Raw genomic sequence first — 24,433 nt, forward strand, 5'->3', positions numbered from 1 at the left:
CCCAGGAAGAGTAGGGGCTGCCTTGGCAGCAGCTAATAGGGATCCTAATAAATACTAAATACTCAAATATAGTACCAGGTTGCCCGTGCCATCATCATATTGAGAAATATTTTGGGAATATCAACCAGATTTTGCTTGGGGGATCTGGATCCCGAGGATGGTGCGGTGATTCATTACTGTGCAGATGCGATTTCCCATGCATTTATTCATGTTGTAGAAAGTAGGGCTTGGATATAATCAAAACGTGAGCCCACCCACTAATCATAAATTACAGAGGGTGTCTGCTCTTTTATTACAATATTTTATTGATTTATTTCACCTTTATTTAACCAGGTAGGCCAGTTGAGAACAAGTTCTCATTTACAACTGCGACCTGGCCAAGATAAAGCAAAGCAGTTCGACACACAACAACACAGAGTTACACGTGGAGTAAAACAAACATACAGTCAATAATACAGTACACAAATAAGTCTATATACAATGTGAGCAAATGAGGTGAGATAAGGGAGGTAAAGGCAATAAAAAAGGCCACGGTGGCGAAGTAAATACAATATAGCAATTAAAAAACACTGGAATTGTAGATTTGCAGTAGGTGAATGTGCAAAGTAGAAATACTGGGGTGCAAGGGAGCAAAATAAATAAATAAATACGGTAGGGGATGAGGTAATTGTTTGGGCTATTTATAGATGGGCTATGTACAGGTGCAGTGATCTGTGAGCTGCTCTGACAGCTGGTGCTTAAAGCTGGTGAGGGAGATAAGTGTTTCCAGTTTCAGAGATTTTTGTAGTTCGTTCCAGTCATTGGCAGCAGAGAACGGGAAGGAGAGGCAGCCAAAGGAGGAATTGGCCCTGCTGTGACCAGTCAGATATACCTGCTGGAGCGCGTGCTACAGGTGGGTGCTGCTATGGTGACCAGTGAGCTGAGATAAGGCGGGACTTTACCTAGCAGGGTCTTGTAGATGACCTGGAACAAGGGGGTTTGGCGACGAGTATGAAGCGAGGGCCAGCCAACGAGAGCGTACAGGTCGCAGTGGTGGGTAGTATATGGGGCTTTGGTGACAAAACGGATGGCACTGTGATAGACTGCATCCAATTTGTTGAGTAGGGTGTTGGAGGCTATTTTGTAAATGACATCACCGAAGTCGAGGATCGGTAGGATGGTCAGTTTTACGAGGTCATGTTTGGCAGCATGAGTGAAGGATGTTTTGTTGCGAAATAGGAAGCCAATTCTAGATTTAACTTTGGATTGGAGATGTTTGATGTGAGTCTGGAAGGAGAGTTTACAGTCTAACCAGACACCTAGGTATTTGTAATATGCTGTTGCTCTGGATTTAGTTTCTAAAGGAATCTACTTTGGAGGCTGCGTGGGTAATTGGAGGCTTGAGTGTGGGTCAACCTGTGATTATGTCTGGGGTTGGTTCAATCAACGCATCGCCCAACCACCTAATCATCGATGTAAAGCGCCCGAGAGTCCCACTATAAAGACATTTTGTCACATTTGTTCAAGTTACAGTCAAGGGGCTGATTGGAGTGCAGAACAGTTAGGAATGAGGATGCCTGGGTTTATTTTTACAGACATTATGAGTCATTGTTTAAGTCACGGGTGGTTCCGTTCTGCAACACCACTTGAACCCATGGGACAATGCACAGCCATATCTTATTAGTGCGAGATATTTATTAACTTCATATATGAATGTATATCATGTTAAATGCAGTGATACTCAAGGCAAGCTAATTGTTGCTGGTTAATCAGTCAGCTAAATGTTTACAAGTCAACGTACATGTCACTTAGAAATGTCCTTGTTTTTGAAAGAAAAGCAAATTTTTTGTCCATTAAAATAGCATCAAATTGATCAGAAATACAGTGTAGACATTGTTAATGTTGTAAATGACTATTGTAGCTAGAAACGGCAGATTTATTTATGGAATATCTACATAGGCTTACAGAGGCCCATTATCAGCAACCATCACTCCTGTGTTCCACTGGCACGTTGCATTAGCTAATCCAAGTTTATAATTTTAAAAGAATTAGAAAGCCCTTTTGCAATTATGTTATCACTGTTGAAAACTGTTGTCCTGATTAAAGAAGCAATAAAACTGCCCTTCTTTAGACTAGTTGAGTATCTGGAGCATCAGCATTTGTGGGTTCGATTTCAGGCTAAAAATGGCCAGAAAGAAAGAACTTTCTTCTGAAACTTGTCAGTCTATTCTTGTTCTGAGAAATGAAGGCTATTCCATGCGAGAAATTGCCAAGAAACTGAAGATCTCGTACAACGCTGTGTACTACTCCCTTCACAGAACAGCACAAATTGGCTCTAGCCAGAATAGAAAGAGGAGTGGGAGGCCCCGGTGAACAACTGAGCAAGAGGACAAGTATGTCAGTGTCTAGTTTGAGAAATGGACACCTCACAAGTCCTCAACTGGCAGCTTCATTAAATAGTACAAGTAAAACACCAGTCTCAACATCAACAATGAGGAGGCGAACCCGGGATGCTGGCCTTCTAGGCAGAGTTCCTCTGTCCAGTGTCTGTGTTTTTTTGCCCATCTTAATCTTTTCTTTTTATTGGCCAGTCTGAGATTTGTGGTCTGCAGTGAAAGGCAGCTAGATGTGCTGTGCATGGCCAAACAATCAGAGATATTTTTCCTGTTTAATTTGCTTCTCTCTGCCAAGCCGCTGCACAAAGGAAAGTGGGTGATAGGTGTGTGCAGCGGCAAAGTGTGTGAATGGATTAATTTATCATAGACAGACACAGGAAGCGAAACATCTGCACAGAGCTGTGGGTGCTGTTTTGGAGATGAGTCAAATCTCTTTACTTCAGGCCCAATACTCTCAACTTCTCTCCAGCAAATGTAACAATACATGGCTTTCCCGAGATGCATATTTTTAATAATGCTCTCCTCTTCCTTCCCAACTGTGTTGGATTTTGCAGGTTTTAAGGACCCAAGGTGGTATGTGAGCAATGTTACTGTAGAAGGTCATCTGAGAGACAAGATAGCTACTTGAAAGGAATTTGGAACTTGGCAGTGTAGATTGTAGTCAATAATGACAGATAATACATTTGGTTGGCTGTATCTTTGACAAGTACACTGATAAACAACCTCGAGAGATACTTACATATTACAATGGCAGTGCATTCTTCATCTGTTTTGTCAAAAAACATTTTGTCATCATATTATTTCATTTTTTAGATACCATACCCATGGGTAAACACTGAAGATACTTTATGTTGTGATAGCACCACCAGCTAAGTTCATTGTTTCAGTAATATTTTCTCTAAATGTATGTATATTTTTCAGTAATGTTAACTGTTTCCTGTTTTACAGGAAGTGCTGGGACTCCTGTCACATTTAATGAGAATGGTGATGCTCCAGGACGCTACGATATCTTTCAGTACCAGATCAACAACAGGTCAACAGCAGAGTACAAGGTCATCGGCCACTGGACCGACCAGCTACACCTAAATGTAAGGACGAATGCGTAACTGCTTTGTCTTGTTATTGTATGCAAGTCTTAATAATGTTACTTGTTAATAAATCACGTTAACATCCATGGGACTCATTTTCCACGATACCTATCAAATAACTGTCAAACAATCAATTTAACTTATTTGCCAACGTTGAAAAAATAAGATTTGAAATGTAAAAAATAAGTTATTTAGCAGACGCTCTTATCCAGCATCCATGCACACATTTACGTACTTTTACATTTTTGTCATACTGGTTCCCCGTGGGAGTCGAACCGACAACCCTGGCGTTGCACTACCAACTGATGATGATGATGTTGATAAATTAAGTTGATGTTAATGAGTCATCTTCTTTTAGTTCTTGCCCACCTTTAAGATCAATGTAACACATGTTCTGCCCTACTCAGAAGGATGCCATGCAGTGGACCAGTGGAGACCCCTCTGTGCCCACCTCTGTGTGCAGCCTGCCCTGCAAGATGGGTGAGAGAAAGAAGGTGGTGAAGGGAGTACCATGTTGCTGGCACTGCGAGCGCTGTGAGGGCTACCACTTCCAGGCCAGTGAGTTAATTTGCGAGCTGTGCCCATATGAGCAACGACCCGACCAGAACCACACTGGGTGCCAACCTATCCCCATCATCAAGCTGGAATGGCACTCACCCTGGGCAGTGGTGCCAGTCTTCATCTCTGTCCTGGGCATTCTGGTTACCACCTTCGTCATTGTCACCTTTGTGCGCTACCACGACACGCCCATTGTCCGAGCCTCGGGCCGGGAGATGAGCTATGTTTTGCTTACGGGTATCTTTCTGTGCTATGCTATCACCTTCCCCATGATCGCAGCCCCTGACGTTGCCGTTTGCTCCATCAGGCGCATCTTCCTGGGCCTGGGTATGTGCTTCAGCTACGCAGCTTTGCTTACCAAAACAAACCGCATCCACCGCATCTTCGAGCAGGGCAAGAAGGCTGTGACTGCACCGCGGTTCATCTCCCCGGCCTCCCAGCTGGTCATTACCTTCAGCCTGATCTTAGTTCAGTTACTAGGTGTTTTTGTGTGGTTTGCCACCGACCCGCCACACATGGTGGTGGACTATGGCGAGCAGCGCACGCAGGACCCTGAGAACGCCCGTGGGGTGCTCAAGTGTGACATCTCGGACCTCTCACTCATCTGCTCGCTTGGATACAGTATTCTCTTAATGGTCACATGCACTGTTTATGCCATCAAGACCAGGGGAGTGCCAGAGACCTTCAACGAGGCTAAGCCTATTGGATTTACTATGTATACTACCTGTATAATTTGGTTAGCTTTTATACCTATCTTCTTTGGGACGGCACAGTCAGCAGAAAGGGTGAGTGTGTTTTGATTGTGTGATTGTATTTGATACACCTACATCAACTGTAGGCCTACATGTCAAGGCTATGTAACACAGTCAGATATGCTATTCATCTTATTCTGTATGCATTGACTGGCGCCTCCACCTCTTACACAGGTGAATAAGATGCAATCTGATCAAATGTAAAGCTGAATATTATTATTTTCAACTCTTTAACCTAGAGATCCTTGCTGTAGTGAGACTAGTTGCTGTTGAGCCAGGAGCTGGTCAGGGTGCTTAGCTCTTGATTGGACAGAAAATAAAGGCTTATTCACGCGTAGATGTGGTCTATAATATTACGTGCTGGCTCAGGTGTGAGGTTTGGCTTGTCATCAGACAGTTGTAATCCTCATCACTTCTATGACTAATGGGAACACAAACATGTGTTGTCTACAGTGTAAATGTCAGTAATCCATTGTGCAGAATTCATCCCTCATTTGGCTAATATGTTGTGAACCTCAGAGGCTCTTTGGTGATAGAGGTGGTAGGCAATGGACAGAGTCTGTGGTCGGTGTTGTGTTTTATCACCCTTTAAGGTCAGTAATTATTTTGACCCCTGCTGTTTACTAGCCAATCAACTTAGTTAAGTACCATCACTTCAGTTCTCTGCACTGAATGTTGACCATGTGGAATTAAATTGCTAATAATATGGTTGTTCTCAACTATTTTCACCTTTAGAATGCTGCATATGATTTTCCGGGAAGTACATAGGTCATGAGTCACACTTGGAAAGCATGGTATCTGTGAATAAGCTGAGGAACCTCTACCTCAATCTTCATATTGCCTATTTTATCTTCCCATGGGATTGCAATGCACATTTTCAGTCAGTGTCATACCACACATAATGATCTAGCAAATCCCATAGCAGTACAAAACGTTCAATTGGTCCAAGTACTGCAGCATACTGGACAATTTCAAATTATTTCACAGGCTGCGGTATATAGTCTGGATGAATTCAAAGAGTGATTTTTTTTTCCATTTAAGTTTTCTACTGGAAGCTGCTTCAGTCTATTAAATTGAGACCCTGAGTTGAGCATCTGGTTCACCGAAGAAAGGCTCTGTTTTCTTCCCCCACAATTTTTGGACCAGATCTCATTAGTACAGTTCTGGTGCGTAAGGAATTTCTTCTCACTTCGTTACAGTTTTTGGATGGCGTGAAACAAATATAGTAAATGACAGCTTGGCTTTGAGTAGATGTGGCAAGGTGTTTGATAGCTGAACATTGGCTTACATAGGTCACAAATATTGCAAACTATGATTGCGTTATAGAAAGTCCTTACTAGCCAAGCCATACGTAGTCCTAATCAATTTGTGTAATATTGTTCCAATTTAATGTAAGATACAAATGGTTTACAATCCTTACTGTTCAATGGTAAGCTTATTTTATAGACTATACCCCATGAGAGCAACTCACTGGGGACCAAATAATTAAAACTAGTTATCATTTTTTTAAGTCTTAGATCTGTAAGCGTAATAATAACTGTTTTGCCAGATGGTGATTATACCTCATAATTTTTGTTCTCTTTATTGGTAAAGCTGGTTGCAGTCTGTAGTCTAAAATATGATGCTAGTCTCTAATATTGACCCACTATTATATGTCAATGTTGTTGTTTTTTCAAGCTAGAGGGAATTGTTTCTAATCTGTGGTGAACAAAGACTGGGTTGTTTACTGAGACTATGAGAAACCTGACAAACACGTTGATCTTGCTTATTATTCAGAGTGATATGTTGTGTCTGCTTAGCTCTGAAATAAGAAACACAGCTATGGCTAAAGGTATTTACTTTTTTGTCACCCATTTAGGAATTGATGCACCAATCCCACCTATATGTAGTGTAAACGTATGCTAATAGCATGATACAGTGCATAAACTTATAGGGGTGCACATGTTTTATTTATTTTATTTCACCTTTATTTAACCAGGTAGGCCAGTTGAGAACAAGTTCTCATTTACAACTGCGACCTGGCCAAGATAAAGCAAAGCAGTGCGACGAAAACAACAACACAGTTACACATGGGATAAACCAACGTACAGTCAATAACACAATAGAAAATCTGTATACAGTGTGTGCAAATGAAGTAAGGAGGCTAAGGCAATAAATAGGCCACAGTGGCGAAGTAATTACAATTTAGCAATTAACACTGAAGTGATAGATGTGCAGATGAGGATGTGCAAGTAGAAATACTGGTGTGCAAAAGAGCAGAAAAAAACAAATATGAGGATGCGGTAGGTAGTTGGTTGAATGGGCTATTTACAGATGGGCTGTGTACACTGCAGCGATCGGTAAGCTGCTCTGACAGGCGATGCTTGAAGTTAATGAGGGAGATATAAGTCTCCAACTTCAGTGATTTTGTTTTTGCAATTTGTTCCAGTCATTGGCAGCAGAGAACTGGAAGGAAAGGTGGCCAAAGGTGTTGGCTTTGGGGATGACCAGTGAAATATACCTGCTGGAGCGTGTGCACGTGTGGGTGTTGCTATGGTGACCAGTGAGCTGAGATAAGGAGGAGCGTTACCTAGCAAATACATAGATGACCTGGAGCCAGTGGGTTTGGCAACGAATATATAAAATAAATGAATGACTGGAATTCTGTTGTATGCCCAGGTATAATTCAGAATTCAATTGTAAGTCTACTTATGAATGAAATATCACCCGTTCTGAAACTTTGTTTCCATTACAAGCATCTTGCACATCCTCGCTCTGGACAGGATGTATGAAAGTCACCACTTACCAATAGATTGCTAGTTGAGGATTTTACCTCAAGAATAGATGTCCAGGTCTTACAGTCTACGGTTTTACGTTTTAGATTCTAAATGAACCTACTAAAGCTTAAACCAAGTTTATTCACCCATTGGATTAAAACAGCTGCATGAGACAAAATACATATTCACACCAGTAGTAGTGTATATATATATATATATATATACACTGCTCAAAAAAATAAAGGGAACACTAAAATAACACATCCTAGATCTGAATGAATGAAATAATCTTATTAAATACTTTTTTCTTTACATAGTTGAATGTGCTGACGGATGGTCTCCTGAGGGATCTCCTCCCAGACCTGGACTAAAGCATCCGCCAACTCCTGGACAGTCTGTGGTGCAACGTGGCGTTGGTGGATGGAGCGAGACATGAAGTCCCAGATGTGCTCAATTGGATTCAGGTCTGGGGAACGGGCGGGCCAGTCCATACCATCAATGCCTTCCTCTTGCAGGAACTGCTGACACACTCCAGCCACATGAGGTCTAGCATTGTCTTGCATTAGGAGGAACCCAGGGCCAACCGCACCAGCATATGGTCTCACAAGGGGTCTGAGGATCTCATCTTGGTACCTAATGGCAGTCAGGCTACCTCTGGCAAACACATTGAAGGCTGTGCGGCCCCCCCAAAGAAATGCCACCCCACACCATGACTGACCCACCGCCAAACCGGTCATGCTGGAGGATGTTGCAGGCAGCAGAACGTTCTCCACGGCGTCTCCAGACTCTGTCACGTCTGTCACATGTGCTCAGTATGAACCTGCTTTCATCTGTGAAGAGCACAGGGCACCAGTGGCGAATTTGCCAATCTTGGTGTTCTCTGGCAAATGCCAAACGTCCTGCACGGTGTTGGGCTGTAAGCACAACCCCCACCTGTGGACGTCGGGCCCTCATACCACCCTCATGGAGTCTGTTTCTGACCATTTGAGCAGACACATGCACATTTGTGGCCTGCTGGAGGTCATTTTGCAGGGCTCTGGCAGTGCTCCTCCTGCTCCTCTTTGCACAAAGGCGGAGGTAGCGGTCCTGCTGCTGGGTTGTTGCCCTCCTACGGCCTCCTCCACGTCTCCTGATGTACTGGCCTGTCTCCTGGTAGCGCCTCCATGCTCTGGACACTACGCTGACAGACAGAGCAAACCTTCTTGCCACAGCTCGCATTGATGTGCCATCCTGGATGAGCTGCACTACCTGAGCCACTTGTGTGGGTTTTAGACTCCGTCTCATGCTACCACTAGAGTGAAAGCCCCGCCAGCATTCAAAAGTGACCAAAACATCAGCCAGGAAGCATAGGAACTGAGAAGTGGTCTGTGGTCACCACCTGCAGAATCACTACTTTATTGAGGGTGTCTTGCTAATTACCTATAATTTCCACCTGTTGTCTATTCCATTTTCACAACAGCATGTGAAATTTATTGTCAATCAGTGTTGCTTCCTAAGTGGACAGTTTGATTTCACAGAAGTGTGATTGACTTGGAGTTACATTGTGTTGTTTAAGTGTTCCCTTTATTTTTTTGAGCAGTGTATATTCCCCACTTTGGGTGGTCTCCTCTCTAAACCAAGGCTACCCAACCCTCTTCCTGGAGATCTACTGTCCTGTAGGTTCAGTCCAACCCTAATTTAGCATATCTGATTCAGCTAGTTAAGGTTTTGTTGAGCAGATAATTAGTAGAATCAGGTGTGTTAAATTAGAGTTGGACTGAAAATCCACAGGACTGTAGATCTCCAGGAAGAGGGTTGGGCAGCCCTGCTCTAAACATTGCATCTTTATTACTAGGCAGGAAGTTAAGTGATACTGGCCACAAACTGTTCCTTCTCCCTTAAAATGTATTAAGGTGACCTGACCTCGACTCCCTCACTAATCCACAGCTCTCCACCCTTATCAGTGCCTGACAACATGTGATTGTCTTCCCTGCACTCAGTACATTCCAAGCTTAATTGCCTCTACCATATACATTCCTCCTACAGATAACCATTAACTTCTGGTGTAGACCCTCTAGATCAGGAGTGGGCAATTCCAGTCCTCGAGGGCCTGATTGGTGTCACAGATTTGCCCCAGCTCCAGCTAACACACCTGACTCCAATAATCACCTAATCAAGATCTTCAGTTTAGAATGCAATTTGATGAATCAGCTGTGTTTGCTAGGGATAGAATAAAAGTGTGACACCAATCAGGCCTTCGAGGAGTTGTCCACCCCTGCTCTAGACCATAGCACTCAAGATTTCAATAGGATACCTGATAATTAACACTATTCCAAGTTTAGGAGTCAGAACCCAAAATCCATCATACTGTACGTTATTAATCTTTAGAGAATGACTTGCCTAACTGGTCCTTGAAAAATCAACTCCACCGGCATCACTTTCTTAGAGGACTGAAAACACCACACACATCAAACCCTTTATTTGTGGAATAGTAAAAAAGGGGGCTCAATGCATTGTAGCCTATTCATATTTCAGAAAATGCTTAATCAATGCCACATGGATTGCACTGTCCCGAGGGAGCAATTATATCAAATAAATCCTATTGAAATTGTTATTTACTGTCACACATGGCTTAATGTTCATAGGAAGAACACATGTGTGAATGGTGTCCCTGGAGAAAATATAAAATCGTTCTGATATAGCACATGACCATCACTCCACTATTTAACAGTCTTCCCCATTGATCTGAGCAAGCTGTTTAATAGCTGGATAAATGCCCCAGCTCTGTCATTTTAGAAACCGATGCTTCTTATTTCCACTCTTATCACAAAGGTAATACACTTGTGTGGGGCGTGTGCACATTCCCTTGCTGAGATTGCCAACTGTCTAGTATTTGTCATTTTTGCACACACTAATGGTTTTATGGTTGCACCCTATTGGTTGTTAATCCCTCATATGATCATTTTGGTTTGAGTTTATACTGAAGCCTCAATTTCCATATTCACATGTTGTAAGGGGTGCATTTGTCACACTAGCATTATTTTAATACACATAATTTATGCATTACATGTATGACTTAGGCCAGGGTTTCCCAAACTCTGTCCTTGGGGCTCCCCAGGGATGCACGTTTTAGTTTTTGCCCTAGCACTACACAGTTGATTCAAATAATCAAAGCTTGATGATGAATTGATGATTTGAATCAGCTGTGTAGTGCTAGGGCAAAAACCAAAACCTGCACCCATGGGAGGCTCGAGGACCGAGTTTGGGAAACCTTGACTTGACTCCAGGCATAAGCGACATAAGCGGTCGCTTAGGGCTCCCGGCTGCTAGGGCTCTCCGAAGAGGGGGGGAACTCAGTCACGGTCTCAGTCACGGTCTCAACTTAATATTGAGAGTTTGAATAGTAGAATACACAAGGTGCAAGTTCAAAATTTGGTTGTGCAGTTTCTCTTGTCACTCGATTAGCTGTGCCAGCTAACAATTTTTAGATTGGTAAGTTAGTCTAGCCAGTTATCTAAACTTGTAGTAATCACTGCCAAATACAGACCGGGCACAATGGGCACGAGCCCAGGGGACCTGACCTCCTAGGGGCCCCTATAGATTTTGTTAGTCGCTCTCACTCTGATATCATTAACATGGTATAAGTCATGGAAGAATGTGTAGAATCGCAGAAAATTTGCTTTAAAACAGCCAACAAAAACTCTCCACCCCGTGGAAAAAATGGGTAGAATTGCAGGAAATTCACTTTAAAACTTCTAAAATGATCTCTGCCCCATGGCAAAATGAGTAGAATTGCATGTAATGTGTTATAAATTGCAACATTTTCTCTGCATGTAACGAGTGTCGTGTGTGGAGGACCAAGACGCAACAGGAAAGTGTATACTCATCTTCTCTTTTTAATATATAAGAAGGAGAAACAAAATAAACACGTATACAATTAACAGAAACAACACTAACAGTTATGTAAGGTGACAAGCACAAAACAGAATACAACTACCCACAATACAAACACACCCCTAATTATAGGACCTTCAATCAGAGGCAACGATAGACAGCTGCCTCGAACTGAAGGCCCCAACACCAATTAGCTAAACATAGAAATACAAACAACTAGACTGAACATAGAAATAAACTAACATAGAACAATAACCAAAACCCTGGACTAATAAATCAAATACCCCTCTAACTGGACACATACACAAAACCACCCTGAACCACATAAAACAAATACCCCCTGCCACGTCCTGACCAAACTAAACACTAACAAATAACACCTTTACAGGTCAGAACGTGACAAAATTTGTAGAACTGCAGAAAACGTGCTTTAAAACTGCAAAATGTCTCTCTGCCCCAAAGCAAAATGAGTAGAATTGCATGAAAGGTATTCTAAAATTGCAAAATGTTCTCTTCGCCCCATGGCAAAATGTGTAGAATTGCTGGAAATAAACTTTAAAACATACATTTTTTTTATCCGCTGACGAGAGGGGGGCCCCACTCCCAACCAAATCTAGCTTAGGGCCCCCAAAAGGCTAATTCCTTTCCATTTAACATTTAATAAACATGGTCTTTCAGACAGCATGATTTTTCTCAGTTCCTTAGTTTCCTCATCCCAATTTCCATAAAATTATGAGTTGTTGTTTTTAATCAGAAGTAAGTTGTTATATATGTCACCAGTATGCAGAATGGCATTTACATGAGTAAATAAGCTTTGGACAAGTAAGCCTTGTCCGAGCCAGAAGGGTCCATAGGGCAAGAGCCTATCCCCTGATTCTGTAGCATGATGCAGCTTGATGTACAAGTACACACCCTGGACAGAACGCTAATCTGTCGCAGGGCCTTACACCCAATCCATCTTCTTAATGCTTAGTGCCAGGCAGAAAGGCATCGAGTCCCAGTTTTAGAATCTTTGGTACGACTCGACCGTTCGAACACCCAGTCTCAGGGCAGGCACTCTAACCACCAAGCTACTGGGTTTGGTTAAGCATGATACTGAACCAACAAACCCATTATTATTGAATTGACAATGCGCTGGGAAATTCTTCATGAAGTTTAGCAATGCCAAAATATGATAATTTAATCATAAACTATCATGATTGGCATTATTATTCCTTGCATTTTGTCCTCAAACTTGTTAGAAAGAGCACATTGGCTGAAAGTAAAGTTGAAACTTTTTGGGGGCTGAAAGTAAAGTTTCAACGTTCAACACCCGTTGAATACGGCCAGTCTCAGTAAACGCTGCCAAAAAAAGTAATTAAGTTGTTGCCAGCAGCACAGTTGCAGTCACCAATGCTCTGGATAACATAACATCCTAACCAGCTCTGCTAGGGCGTATAAAATGGTCACAGTGAGCTGTTCTCTCATTTGTGTCTGGAAGTAGCTAGCAAGTTAGCCAATGTTAGCCAGTTAGCTTGGGTGCTTGACTGCTGTTGTTAGGTCAGAACGCTCGGATGAACCCTATTCCTCATCCAGAGCGTCCAGTGTGCACTCTGAATGCTCCGTGAGCGAAACGCTATGAAATTAAAAAGCGCTATGAAATTATAAACGGACAATGTAACAATGCTCTGAGTTTACGAACGCACAGACCATACTCTGGCACTCCAGATTAAATTTACGAACACACCCGTAGTATAAACCAGCCTTTTGGTCTTGAAATCTTTGGATGTTTAGTACATGGCCTCACATGCGAAGAGATGGGTGGGGCTAAAGCTTAAGAGGGTGTGAATGATGCTGAATGGGTGTAGACAAAAAAGAGCTCTCTAGTAGGTGTACCAAAACATTCAAAGGCCATTTTCTCAAAAGTGAGGTTACAAGTTTATCAACTTTCAAAGCAGAATTACTTTCCCATTGTTCCCCAACTGCAGTGTATGATATACCATTTTCTAGCTCTAAGTCTCTACTTTTATCCAATCTAAAAAACACAATTTAACATTTTGCTACATAATGGGGGGATCTACTAACCTAACATATGGAATTGTTTTAAGATGGTCATACCAAAGATCATTTAGCTATTTGATTTTTTAGGACCCCTGTAGGTATCAAAAAACATATTTAAACATTATTTGATGAAATACAAATATTGAATTTAGCGCATAGAACGCATTCATAAACGGCAAAACAGACAGTTAAAAGATAAATCATAAGGAATAAGGTTTTGAAGTCTCTTTCCTATATCTAGGAGATATAAGAAAGCTGAAGAAATTGTTTTTTACACATATTTAACCCATTTTTTTGTTGGCACAAATTAGCTCTACACTTCTGTTCATTTTTTACATACGGACCTGGTTACCGTGACACTCGTGGGGGATCATTGAGCAAAATGAAGGACACCATTGAGGTGTGAGAGTCTAACCTTTCCATAGAGTGGTCATACTTTTGTAAGGCGTCTAGGTGTAGCAGGTAAGGCAGAGTCAGGCGAAGGACACAGAGATGAGTAATTCACGTAACTTTACTCAAAACAAATATTCCAAGAAGGAAAATAATCAAGCTGTCACGGCTGTCGAAAGGATTGGACCAAAGTGCAGCGTGGTTGTAGTTCCACATTTTATTAAATCCGTGAAACTTTGCAATACACAAATAACTGAATATGACAAAACAACAAACCGTGACACAGTGAGAAACAAACACTACTCAAAATATATTAACCCACAAAATCCAGGAAGAAAACCCCTACTTAAATATGATCTCCAATTAGAGACAACGAGGACCAGCTGCATCCAATTGGAGAAAAAACTAGAACTAAAACATAGAAATAGAAAACATAGAACCACCCAAAACACCACCTGTCACGCCCTGACCTACTCTACTATGACATCTTACTAGCCAGGAAGCATAGGAACTGAGAAGTGGTCTGTGGTCACCACCTGCAGAACAGGTGGAAATTATAGGCAATTAGCAAGACACCCCCAATAAAGGAGTGGTTCTGCAGGTGGGGACCACAGACCACTTCTCAGTTCCTATGCTTCCTGGCTGATGTTTTGGTCACTTTTGAATGCTGGCGGTGCTTTCACTCTAGTGGTAGCATGAGACGGAGTCTACAACCGACACAAGTGGCTCAGGTAGTGCAGCTCATCCAGGATAGCACATCAATGCGAGCTGTGGCAAGAAGGTTTGCTGTGTCTGTCAGCGTTGTGTCCAGAGCACGGAGGCGCTACCAGGAGACAGGCCAGTACATCAGGAGACGTGGAGGAGGCCGTAGGAGGGCAACAACCCAGCAGCAGGACCGCTACCTCCGCCTTTGTGCAAGGAGGAGCAGGAGAAGCACTGCCAGAGCCCTGCAAAATGACCTCCAGCAGGCCACAAATGTGCATGTGTCTGCTCAAATGGTCAGAAACAGACTCCATGAGGGTGGTATGAGGGCCCGACGTCCACAGTTGGGGGTTGTGCTTACAGCCCAACACCGTGCAGGACGTTTGGCATTTGCCAGAGAACACCAAGATTGGCAAATTCGCCACTGGCGCCCTGTGCTCTTCACAGATGAAAGCAGGTTCACATTGAGCACATGTGACAGACGTGACAGAGTCTGGAGACGCCGTGGAGAACATTCTGCTGCCTGCAACATCCTCCAGCATGACCGGTTTGGCGGTGGGTCAGTCATGGTGTGGGGTGGCATTTCTTTGGGGGGCCACACAGCCCTCCATGTGCTCGCCAGAGGTAGCCTGACTGCCATTAGGTACTGAGATGAGATCCTCAGACCCCTTGTGAGACCACATGCTGGTGCGGTTGGCCCTGGGTTCCTCCTAATGCAAGACAATGCTAGACCTCATGTGGCTGGAGTGTGTCAGCAGTTCCTGCAAGAGGAAGGCATTGATGCTATGGACTGGCCCGCCCGTTCCCCAGACCTGAATCCAATTGAGCACATCTGGGACATCATGTCTCGCTCCATCCACCAACGCCACGTTGCACCACAGACTGTCCAGGAGTTGGCGGATGCTTTAGTCCAGGTCTGGGAGGAGATCCCTCAGGAGACCATCTGCCACCTCATCAGGAGCATGCCCAGGCGTTGTAGGGAGGTCATACAGGCACGTGGAGGCCACACACACTACTGAGCAACATTTTGACTTGTTTTAAGGACATTACATCAAAGTTGGATCAGCCTGTAGTGTGGTTTTCCACTTTAATTTTGAGTGTGACTCCAAATCCAGACCTCCATGGGTTGATAAATTGGATTTCCATTGATTATTTTTGTGTGATTTTGTTGTCAGCACATTCAACTATGTAAAGAAAAAAGTATTTAATAAGATGATTTCTTTCATTCAGATCTAGGATGTGTTGTTTAAGTGTTCCCTTTATTTTTTTGAGCAGTATATTTTACAAAACATTTCAAAATACATATTATAAATATAATCACCAAATATATTGATTTATTTTGTTCAAAATGAATTAAATATATTTTCTGAGGAAATGTACATATTTAGTCATATATATTTTATATCTATTTTATAATACAATTTCAATATATTCCGTAATATATGTTAGAATGTATTTAAAATGTATAAAATAAAATATATATATTTTTTAAATATTTCACATCTTAATTATCTAAAAATATATTTTAAATGTACTTTTTTTCATATGAGTTGGCATGGAGTTAAAGATGGTTGTGGTTTTTCGTGTTTTTTTTAACTGGTCTTTGGAATTTAAGAGGTATAGATAGATTACGATAGGGAAGTTATAAAACATAATGTTTTTTTAGAGCAGAAAACTTATGTCTAGTGTAATGACAAAGCAAATCTCATCCTCATACCAAACTGAACATAAATATAAACGCAACATTCAACAATTTCAAAGATTTTACTTAGTTACAGTTCATAAGTAAATCAGCCATTTGAAATAAATAAACTAGGCCCTTATCTATGGATTTCACATGACTTGGAATACAAATATGCATCTGTTGGTCACAGATACCTAAATAAAAGGAAGAAGCGTGGGTCAGAAAACCTGTCAGTATCTGGTGTGACCACCATTTACCTCATGCAGCAAAACACATCTCCTTTCCATAGAGTTGAATCAGCTGTTGATTGTGGCCTGTGGAATGTTGTCCCACTCCTCTTCAATGGCTGTGCGAAGTTGCTGGATATTGTCAGGACCTGGAACATGCTGTCGTACACGTCGATCCAGAGCATCCCAAACATGCTCAATGTGTGACATGTCTGATGAGTATGCAGGCCAGGGAAGAAATGGAACATTTTCAGCTTCCAGGAATTGTCTACAGATCCTTGCAATATGGGGCTGTGCATTATCATGCTGAAACATGTGGTGATGCCAGCGGATGAATGGCACGACAGTGGGCTTCAGGAGCTCGTCATGGTATCTCTGTGCATTAAAATTGCCATCGATAAAATACAATTTTGTTCATTGTCCCTAGCTTATGCCTGCCCATACCATAACCCCACCATCACCATTGGGCACTCTGTTCACAATGTTAACATCAGCAAACTGCTCACCCACATGATGCCGTACATGCTGTCTGCCATCTGCCTGGTACAGTTGAAACCCGGATTCATCCGTGAAGAGCACACTTCTCCAGTGTGCCATTGAAGGTGAACATTTGCCCAATAAAAACGGTTATGACGCCGAACTGCAGTCAGGCCAAGACCCTGGTCAGGAAGACGAGCACGCAGATGAGCTTCCCTGAGACTGTTTCTGAAATTCTTCAGTGGTGCAAACCCAGAGTTTCATCAGCTGTCCGGGTGGCTGGTATCAGACGATCCTGCAGGTGAAAAAGCAGAATGTTGAGGTCCTGGGCTGGAGTGGGTACACGTGGTCTGTGGTTGTGAAACTGGTTGGACGTACTGCCAAATTCTCTGAAATGTCATTGAAGGCGGCTTATGGTAGAGAAATGAATATTCAACAGCTGTGGTGGACGTTACTTAATCTTGATATGCCACACCTTTCAAGTAGATTAATTATCTTGGAAAAGGATAAATGCTCACAAAGAGGGATGTAAACAAATTTGTGCACAAACTTTTAGAGAAATAAGCTTTATGTGTGTATGGAACATTTCGGGAATCGTTCAGGTGATAAATGTCACTGAGTTTCATGCCCCAGAATTCTGGCTGACCTAAAACTGAAGGTGATTGTTCCTCAGTTCTTGCCTTTTGAAGCCGACCCCATCACTCTTATTATAGATCTAAACAAGCTGCTGAACAGGTTTTAACAAGGACTTGCCACCAGCCCCAACTGGAGACCCACTGGAAAACACTCTGCAGTCAAAATATTAACTTAAAGGTCCAATGCAGTTGTATCTATCTCAATATCAAATCATTTCTGGGTAACAATGAAGTACCTTACTTTGATTATTTCAATTGAAATGTTCTGAGTGAGGTGGGGGAAACTGAAATCTAGCTGTTATTGGCAGAGAGGTTTGGAACTCTCTTTCTTATTGGTCTTATTGAAACTCTCTTTAACTAATTTAGAAACTACATCCCACAAAGAAAAGCCTGACATTTCAGGCAGTCTTTTCAAACAACTCTTACACTAAAAGGGCATTATCATTTTCACAATTTCAGTGTTATTCCAACCTCATAGTGTGGAAAGATAAATACAACAGAGGTAAATTGTGTTTTTGACTGCACTGGGCCTTTAAGATAACCTTAAGGGGTTTTAGCCACAGGATAATAATATCACCTATGTAAGTGGCTTCATGTTTGTGCACCAATATGGCTGATCTTAAAATCTACGCCCGACAGAGAGTGTAATATAAGCTTTGTTCTCACAATATAAATAATTCCTAGATGTTTGTCTAGAGGCCCTCTCAATGACTTTATGCTTGAATGTCTACCATACATTTTCAGAATGATACCTTGATGTGTGATGGAATGGCTTCCACTGTGGAGATGTTCAGACTCAAGCGAGATGTGCCACCTGTTGCCAGTTCCTCTTCATTCTCTACCACACTAAATGTACAGATATGGCTGAGCAAATACCCTCTGAGAATTCTCACTGTCAGTTTACTGCACAATGAGAGTGCCATTAGTTGTGTTGAATTTTCTAAATGCTGTTGCTATGACTACTCAGGTGGTGTCTAAGCAGGAGCCGGAGTGTTTGGCATGTGTGCAGATGTGCTCGCATCAGCGGTTATTTTCTCTCAGCCTCTTGGGGGTGTACTGTAACATTGGAAATAAGTAAATGAAACATGAGCTTGTAATGCCTGGTTAAGTTCAACAGGTGGGAGAAGAGTAGAATTGTGTACATGCGGTCGGGGTACCTCACCTGGGTTGTCAGTGGTTGGATGGGTTTGATTTAAGTGGTTATAAGAAACCTGAATAGTGTACTGCAAGTTTGAATGTTCCATGTGAACACACTATCACAGATTATTGTGAAATAGACAGAAATTACTTATTGGAAATTTGTGACAGGCACACTTTTTTGTGTGTATTACACTATTTTCTTCAAAATGCACTTCGTATGTATTACACGATTTTCATTCTTCATAACGTATTCATGTACATTACACAAATTCCAATTTGTTGTAGCTAATTTTAGATATGTTAGCTAAGTGGCTAATGTTAGCTAGCCTCTTGGGGCTAGGTGGGACGCTAGCGTGCCACCCGTGGTGCACTCCATCAACAGCAGGTGCATTTCAAGAGCGGCAAATTTGAATCCAAATAAATGTCAAAATTCAAATTTTTCAAAAATACAACTATGTTACACCATTTGAAAGATAAACATCTCCTTAATCTAACCACGTTTTACGATTTCAAAAAGGTTTTACGGCGAAAGCATAAATTTAGAGTATGTTAGGACAGTACATTTACAAGAGTTGTGTGTAATGTTTTGTCAAGTCAAAGACAGGGTCACCAAAACCATAAAACCAGCTAAAATGATGCACTAAGCTTTTACAATCTCCATCAGATGACACTCCTAGGACATTATGTTAGACAATGCATGCATTTTTAGTTCTATCAAGTTCATTTTTATATCCAAAAACAGCGTTTTACTATGGCATTGATGTTGAGGAAATCGTTTCCCTCCAATAACCGGCAGTCAAGTCAGCGTCACAAATTAAATAATTAAAATTAGAAAACATTGGTAAAATATTATATTGTCATTTAAAGAATTATAGATTTACATCTCTTGAACGCAATCAACTTGCCAGATTTAAAAATAACCTTACTGGGAAATCACACTTTGCAATAATCTGAGCACTGCGCCCAGAAAAATACGCGTTGCGATACAGACTAGACGTCATGTTGGGGAGATCTAAAATCGAAAATACTATGTAAATAATCCATTACCTTTGATTCTCTTCATCAGATGTCACTTCCAGGTATCACAGGTCCATAACGAATGTAGTTTTGTTCAAAAAAGCTCATCATTTATGTCCAAAAATCTCCGTCTCGTTAGCACATGATGTAAGCCAGCCGGACTTCTCGTCATGAACGAGGGGAAAAAATATATTTCCGTTCGTTCAAACATGTCAAACGTTGTATAGCATAAATCATTAGGGCCTTTTTTAACCAGAACATGAATAATATTCAAGGTGGACGAATGCATACTCTTTTATAACGTATTGGAACGAGGGTACCCAACATGAACTAGCGCGCCAGGTGTCTAATGGGACATCACCGTTCCATGGCTCTTGTTCGGTCAGATCTCCCTCCAGAAGACTCAAAACACTTTGTAAAGGCTGGTGACATCTAGTGGAAGCAATAGGAAGTGCCAAAATATTCCTAAACCCCTGTGTTTTTCAATGGGATAGGTTTAAAGTCAATACAACACATCAGGTATCCACTTCCTGTCAGAAAATGTCTCAGGGTTTTGCCTGCCAAATGAGTTCTGTTATACTCACAGACACCATTCAAACAGTTTTGGAAACTTTAGAGTGTTTTCTATCCATATATAATAAGTATATGCATATTCTAGTTACTGGGTAGGATTAGTAACCAGATTAAATCGGGTACATTTTTTTTATCCAGACGTGCAAATGCTGCCCCCTAGACCCAACAGGCTAGGCTAGCTAGGTGGCTACTGTTAGCTAAACTAGGGGTTATGGTTAGGTTTTACGGTTAGGGTTAGGTAACATACATCTAAGTATTAAAATGGTTAGGTTAGGGTGAGGGTTAGCTAGGTAAGTAGTTAAAAAGCAGCAAGTTGTTGCTAATTAGCTAAAATGCTAAAGTTGTCCATGACGTGATTCAAATACGCAATGTTTGGGTTGATAGAAGGTTGCATTATATTCCCACCCATTTCTTCCCGACCAACCTCTGGCATAAGGGCTTAAGTAACCTACTCTTTTTATCTGGGATTGAAATGCACAGAATACAAAGTCGTGTACTGCACACAAAAAAAAATGTTTGTTTGCCTGTCACGAATTTCCAATAAGCACAATTATATTTATTTCACAATCTGTGATACTAGGTTGGAACACAATGTGCATTACAAGTGAACAGCAACTAGGTTGTGTACTGGTGTTTTGAGTTTGATTCCAGTATGCTCAAGACCTCACTATTATGTCCTCATAAAAAAGCAAGTGCCAAATACAAATAAAATTAGTAATGTGTTACAATGTGATTGGATTAATTCAAGCTGCTCTTTGAAAAAAAAGGTGTTATCTAGAACCTAAAAGGGTTCTTTGGCTGTCCCCATAGGAGAACCCTTTGAAGAACTATTTTTGGTTCCAGGTAGAACCTTTTGAGGTTCCGTTTAGAGCCCTTTCCAAAGAGGATTCTACATGGAACCCAAAAGGGTTGTACCTGGATCCAAAAAGAGGTATACGGGGACAGCCAAATAACCCTTTTGGAACCTTTTTTTTTATAAGAGTCTGTTGTGTCAGGGATCACAAATGTTTCTCTCCCCAGGATTCTCTTTGAAGCACCTCAGACTCATTGACTGATCTCTCCTTCTTTCTCTCTATCTCTTTCTCTCTCAATCTGTCTCTCGTCAGATGTACATCCAGACAGCCACGCTGACCATCTCCCTCAGCCTGAGCGCCTCCGTCTCTCTGGGGATGCTCTACATGCCCAAGGTCTACATCATCATCTTCCACCCGGAGCAGAATGTTCCCAAGCGCAAGCGCACCTTCAAGGCCATCGTCACCGTCGCCACCATGTCCAGCAAGCTGTCCCAGCTGGCCTCCGAGCGACCCAATGGAGAGGTGAAGACCGAAATCTGCGAGGGCATGGATGCCAGTAGTGAGTTTAAAGACGTGATCCCTCACTTCGTAACATATTATACCACTGCCCCCATTTTTTTCACCTATAATTTTATTTTTGTGGGGGGTATAGCTTATGTTAGGTACAACCACAGACAACAGACAACAGGCTTTCTACATACAATAAAATCAACCACAGTTCCTCAGCTATTTATAGTATCTGAAATATCGTTGTTGAAATCAGCTTGTAGAAAATAATTTTTATGCTCTCATCTAAGATAGTTTAAAAAGACACCTGAGAACAGATTAGGCATAACTGTTCATCGATCAGATTTAGACTTCAAAGCCATTTCAAGATTCCATTAGCAGAAGTTTCATACAGGCAAACATCCTGTTGTTTACTTATCATGATTGTGCTGACTGCACAGTTTGATATCTAAAACTTTGCTTAAATTCATATCTCGTCAGGTTCTCATTTCACTGAACCGCTGAGGTGAGATGGCGCCGACAGAGATGGTTGCCTCGCTTCGCGTTCTTAGGAAACTATGCAGTATTTTTTTTTTTTATGTATTATTTCTTACATTGTTACCCCAGGAAATCTTAAGTCTTATTACATACAGCCGGGATGAACTATTGGATATAAGAGCAACATCAACTTACCAACATTACGACCAGGAATACGACTTTTCTGAAGCGATCCTCTCTTCAGACCACCACCCAGGACAATGGATCTAATCCCAGCAGCTGACCGAAAACAACGGCAACACAGAAGGGGCAGATGGAGCGGTCTTCTGGTCAGGTTTTGAAAATGGGCACATCGATCTCCGCTCCTGAGTATACTACTCGCCAATGGTCCAGTCTCTTGACAACAAGGTAGACAAAATTCGAGCTTGGGTTGCCTTCCAGAGAGACATCAGAGATTGTAACATTCTCTGTTTCACGGAAACATGGCTCTCTCGGGATATCTTGTCGGAATCGGTTTAGCCACCGGGCTTCTCCGTGCATTGCGCCGACAGAGATAAACACCTCTCTGGGACGAGGAAGGGAGGGGTTGTATGCTTTATGATTAACAACTCTTAGTGTAATCATAACAACATACAAGAACTCAAGTCTGCTCACCCGACCTAGACTTCCTTACAATCAAATGTCAGCCATTCTACCTACCAAGAGAATTCTTGTCAGTTATAGCCACAGCTGTGTACATCCCCCCTAAAGCGAACACCAAGACGGCCCTCAAGGAACTTAACTCGACTCTATGTAAAATGTAAACTATATATCCGGAGGTTGTATTTATAGTAGCTGGGGATTTTAACAAAGCAAATTTGAGAACAATGCTACCTATATTTTATCAGCATATTGATTGCACAACACGTAGGGCTAATACTCTCGACCACTGCTACTCTAACTTCCGCGATGCATACAAAGCCCTTCCCCGCCCTCCCTTCGGCAAATCCGACCACGACGCCATCTTGCTCGTCTCAGCTTATAGGCAGAAATTAAAACAGGTTGTACCAGTGACAAGAACCATTCAACGCTGGTCTGACCAATCGGAAGCCATGCTCCAAGATTGTTTTGATCACGCGGACTGGAATATGTACCGATCAGCCTCAGAGGACAATATTGACCTATACGCTGACTCGGTGAGCGCGTTTATTAATCAGTGCATTGGAGAAATCGTACCCACTGTGACCATTAAAACCTACCCTAACCAGAAACTGTGGATGGGTGGCGGCATTCGCGTAAAACTGAAAGCGCGATCCACCGCATTTAACAATGGAAAGAGGTCTGGAGAAATGGCTGAATATAAACAGTGTAGTTATTCGCTCCGCAAGGCAATCAAACAAGTGAAATGCTGGTACAGGGACAAGGTGGAGTCGCAATTCAACGGCTCAGACACGAGACGTATGTGGCAGGGTCTACAGGAAATCACGGACTAAAACAAAAACAGCCACCTCATGGATACCGACCTTACGCTTCCAGAAAAACTAAACACCTTCTGTGCCCGCTTTTTATTTTATTTTTTTATTTCCGGATCGCCAACAAAGACTGCGGCCCCCTCCTCTCCTTCTCAGTGGCTGACGTGAGTAGAATATTTAAACTTGTTAACAAGTCAACAAAACAAAGGAGATGATCGTGGACTTCAGGAAACAGCAGATTGAGCACCCCCCTATCCACATTGAAGGGACAGCAGTGGAGAAGGTGGAAAGCTTTTAAGTTCCTGGGCTTACACATCAGAGACAAATTCACAGTGTGGTGAAGAAGGCGCAACAGTGCCTCTTCAACCTCAGGAGGCTGAAGAAATGTGGCCTGTCACCCAAAACCCTGACAAACTTTTACAAATGCACAATTGAGAGCATCCTGTCGGGCTGTATCACAGCCTGGTACGGCAACTGCACCGACATCAACCGCAAGGTTCTCCAGAAGGTGGTGCGGTCTGCACAACACATCACCGGGGGCAAACAACCTGCCCTCCATGACACCTACAGCACCCGATGTCACAGGAATGTCAAAAAGATCCTCAAGGACAACAACCACCCGAGCCACTGCCTGTTCACACTGCTATCATCCAGAAGGCGAGGTCAGTACAGGTGCATCAAAGCTGGGACCGAGAGATAGAAGCTGTTTTTCAATCTCAAGGCCATCAGACTGTTAAATAGCCATCACTAACTCATTGAGGCTGCTGCCTACACTGAGACCCAATCACTGGACACTTTAATAAATGGATCACTTTAATAATGTTACATATCTTACATTACTCATATCACATGTATATACTGTATTGAGACCCAATCACTGGACACTTGAATAAATAAATCACTAGTCACTTTATACA

At 42.1% G+C, this 24,433-nt stretch overlaps 1 protein-coding gene across 1 annotated transcript in view; it reads left to right on the top strand.

Moving 5' to 3' along the window:
• Positions 1-24,433, top strand: part of LOC106561032 (metabotropic glutamate receptor 8) — a 263,039-nt gene that overhangs the window by 237,453 nt on the left and 1,153 nt on the right. Inside the window, exons 8-10 of the mRNA XM_014124591.1 lie at positions 3,324-3,463; positions 3,871-4,806; positions 21,394-21,640. Coding sequence (XP_013980066.1) covers positions 3,324-3,463; positions 3,871-4,806; positions 21,394-21,640 — 1,323 coding nt within the window. The remainder of the gene's footprint in view (positions 1-3,323; positions 3,464-3,870; positions 4,807-21,393; positions 21,641-24,433) is intronic.

Source organism: Salmo salar, chromosome ssa10 (genome assembly GCF_905237065.1).
Source record: "Salmo salar chromosome ssa10, Ssal_v3.1, whole genome shotgun sequence".
NCBI classification, from domain to species: domain Eukaryota; kingdom Metazoa; phylum Chordata; class Actinopteri; order Salmoniformes; family Salmonidae; genus Salmo; species Salmo salar.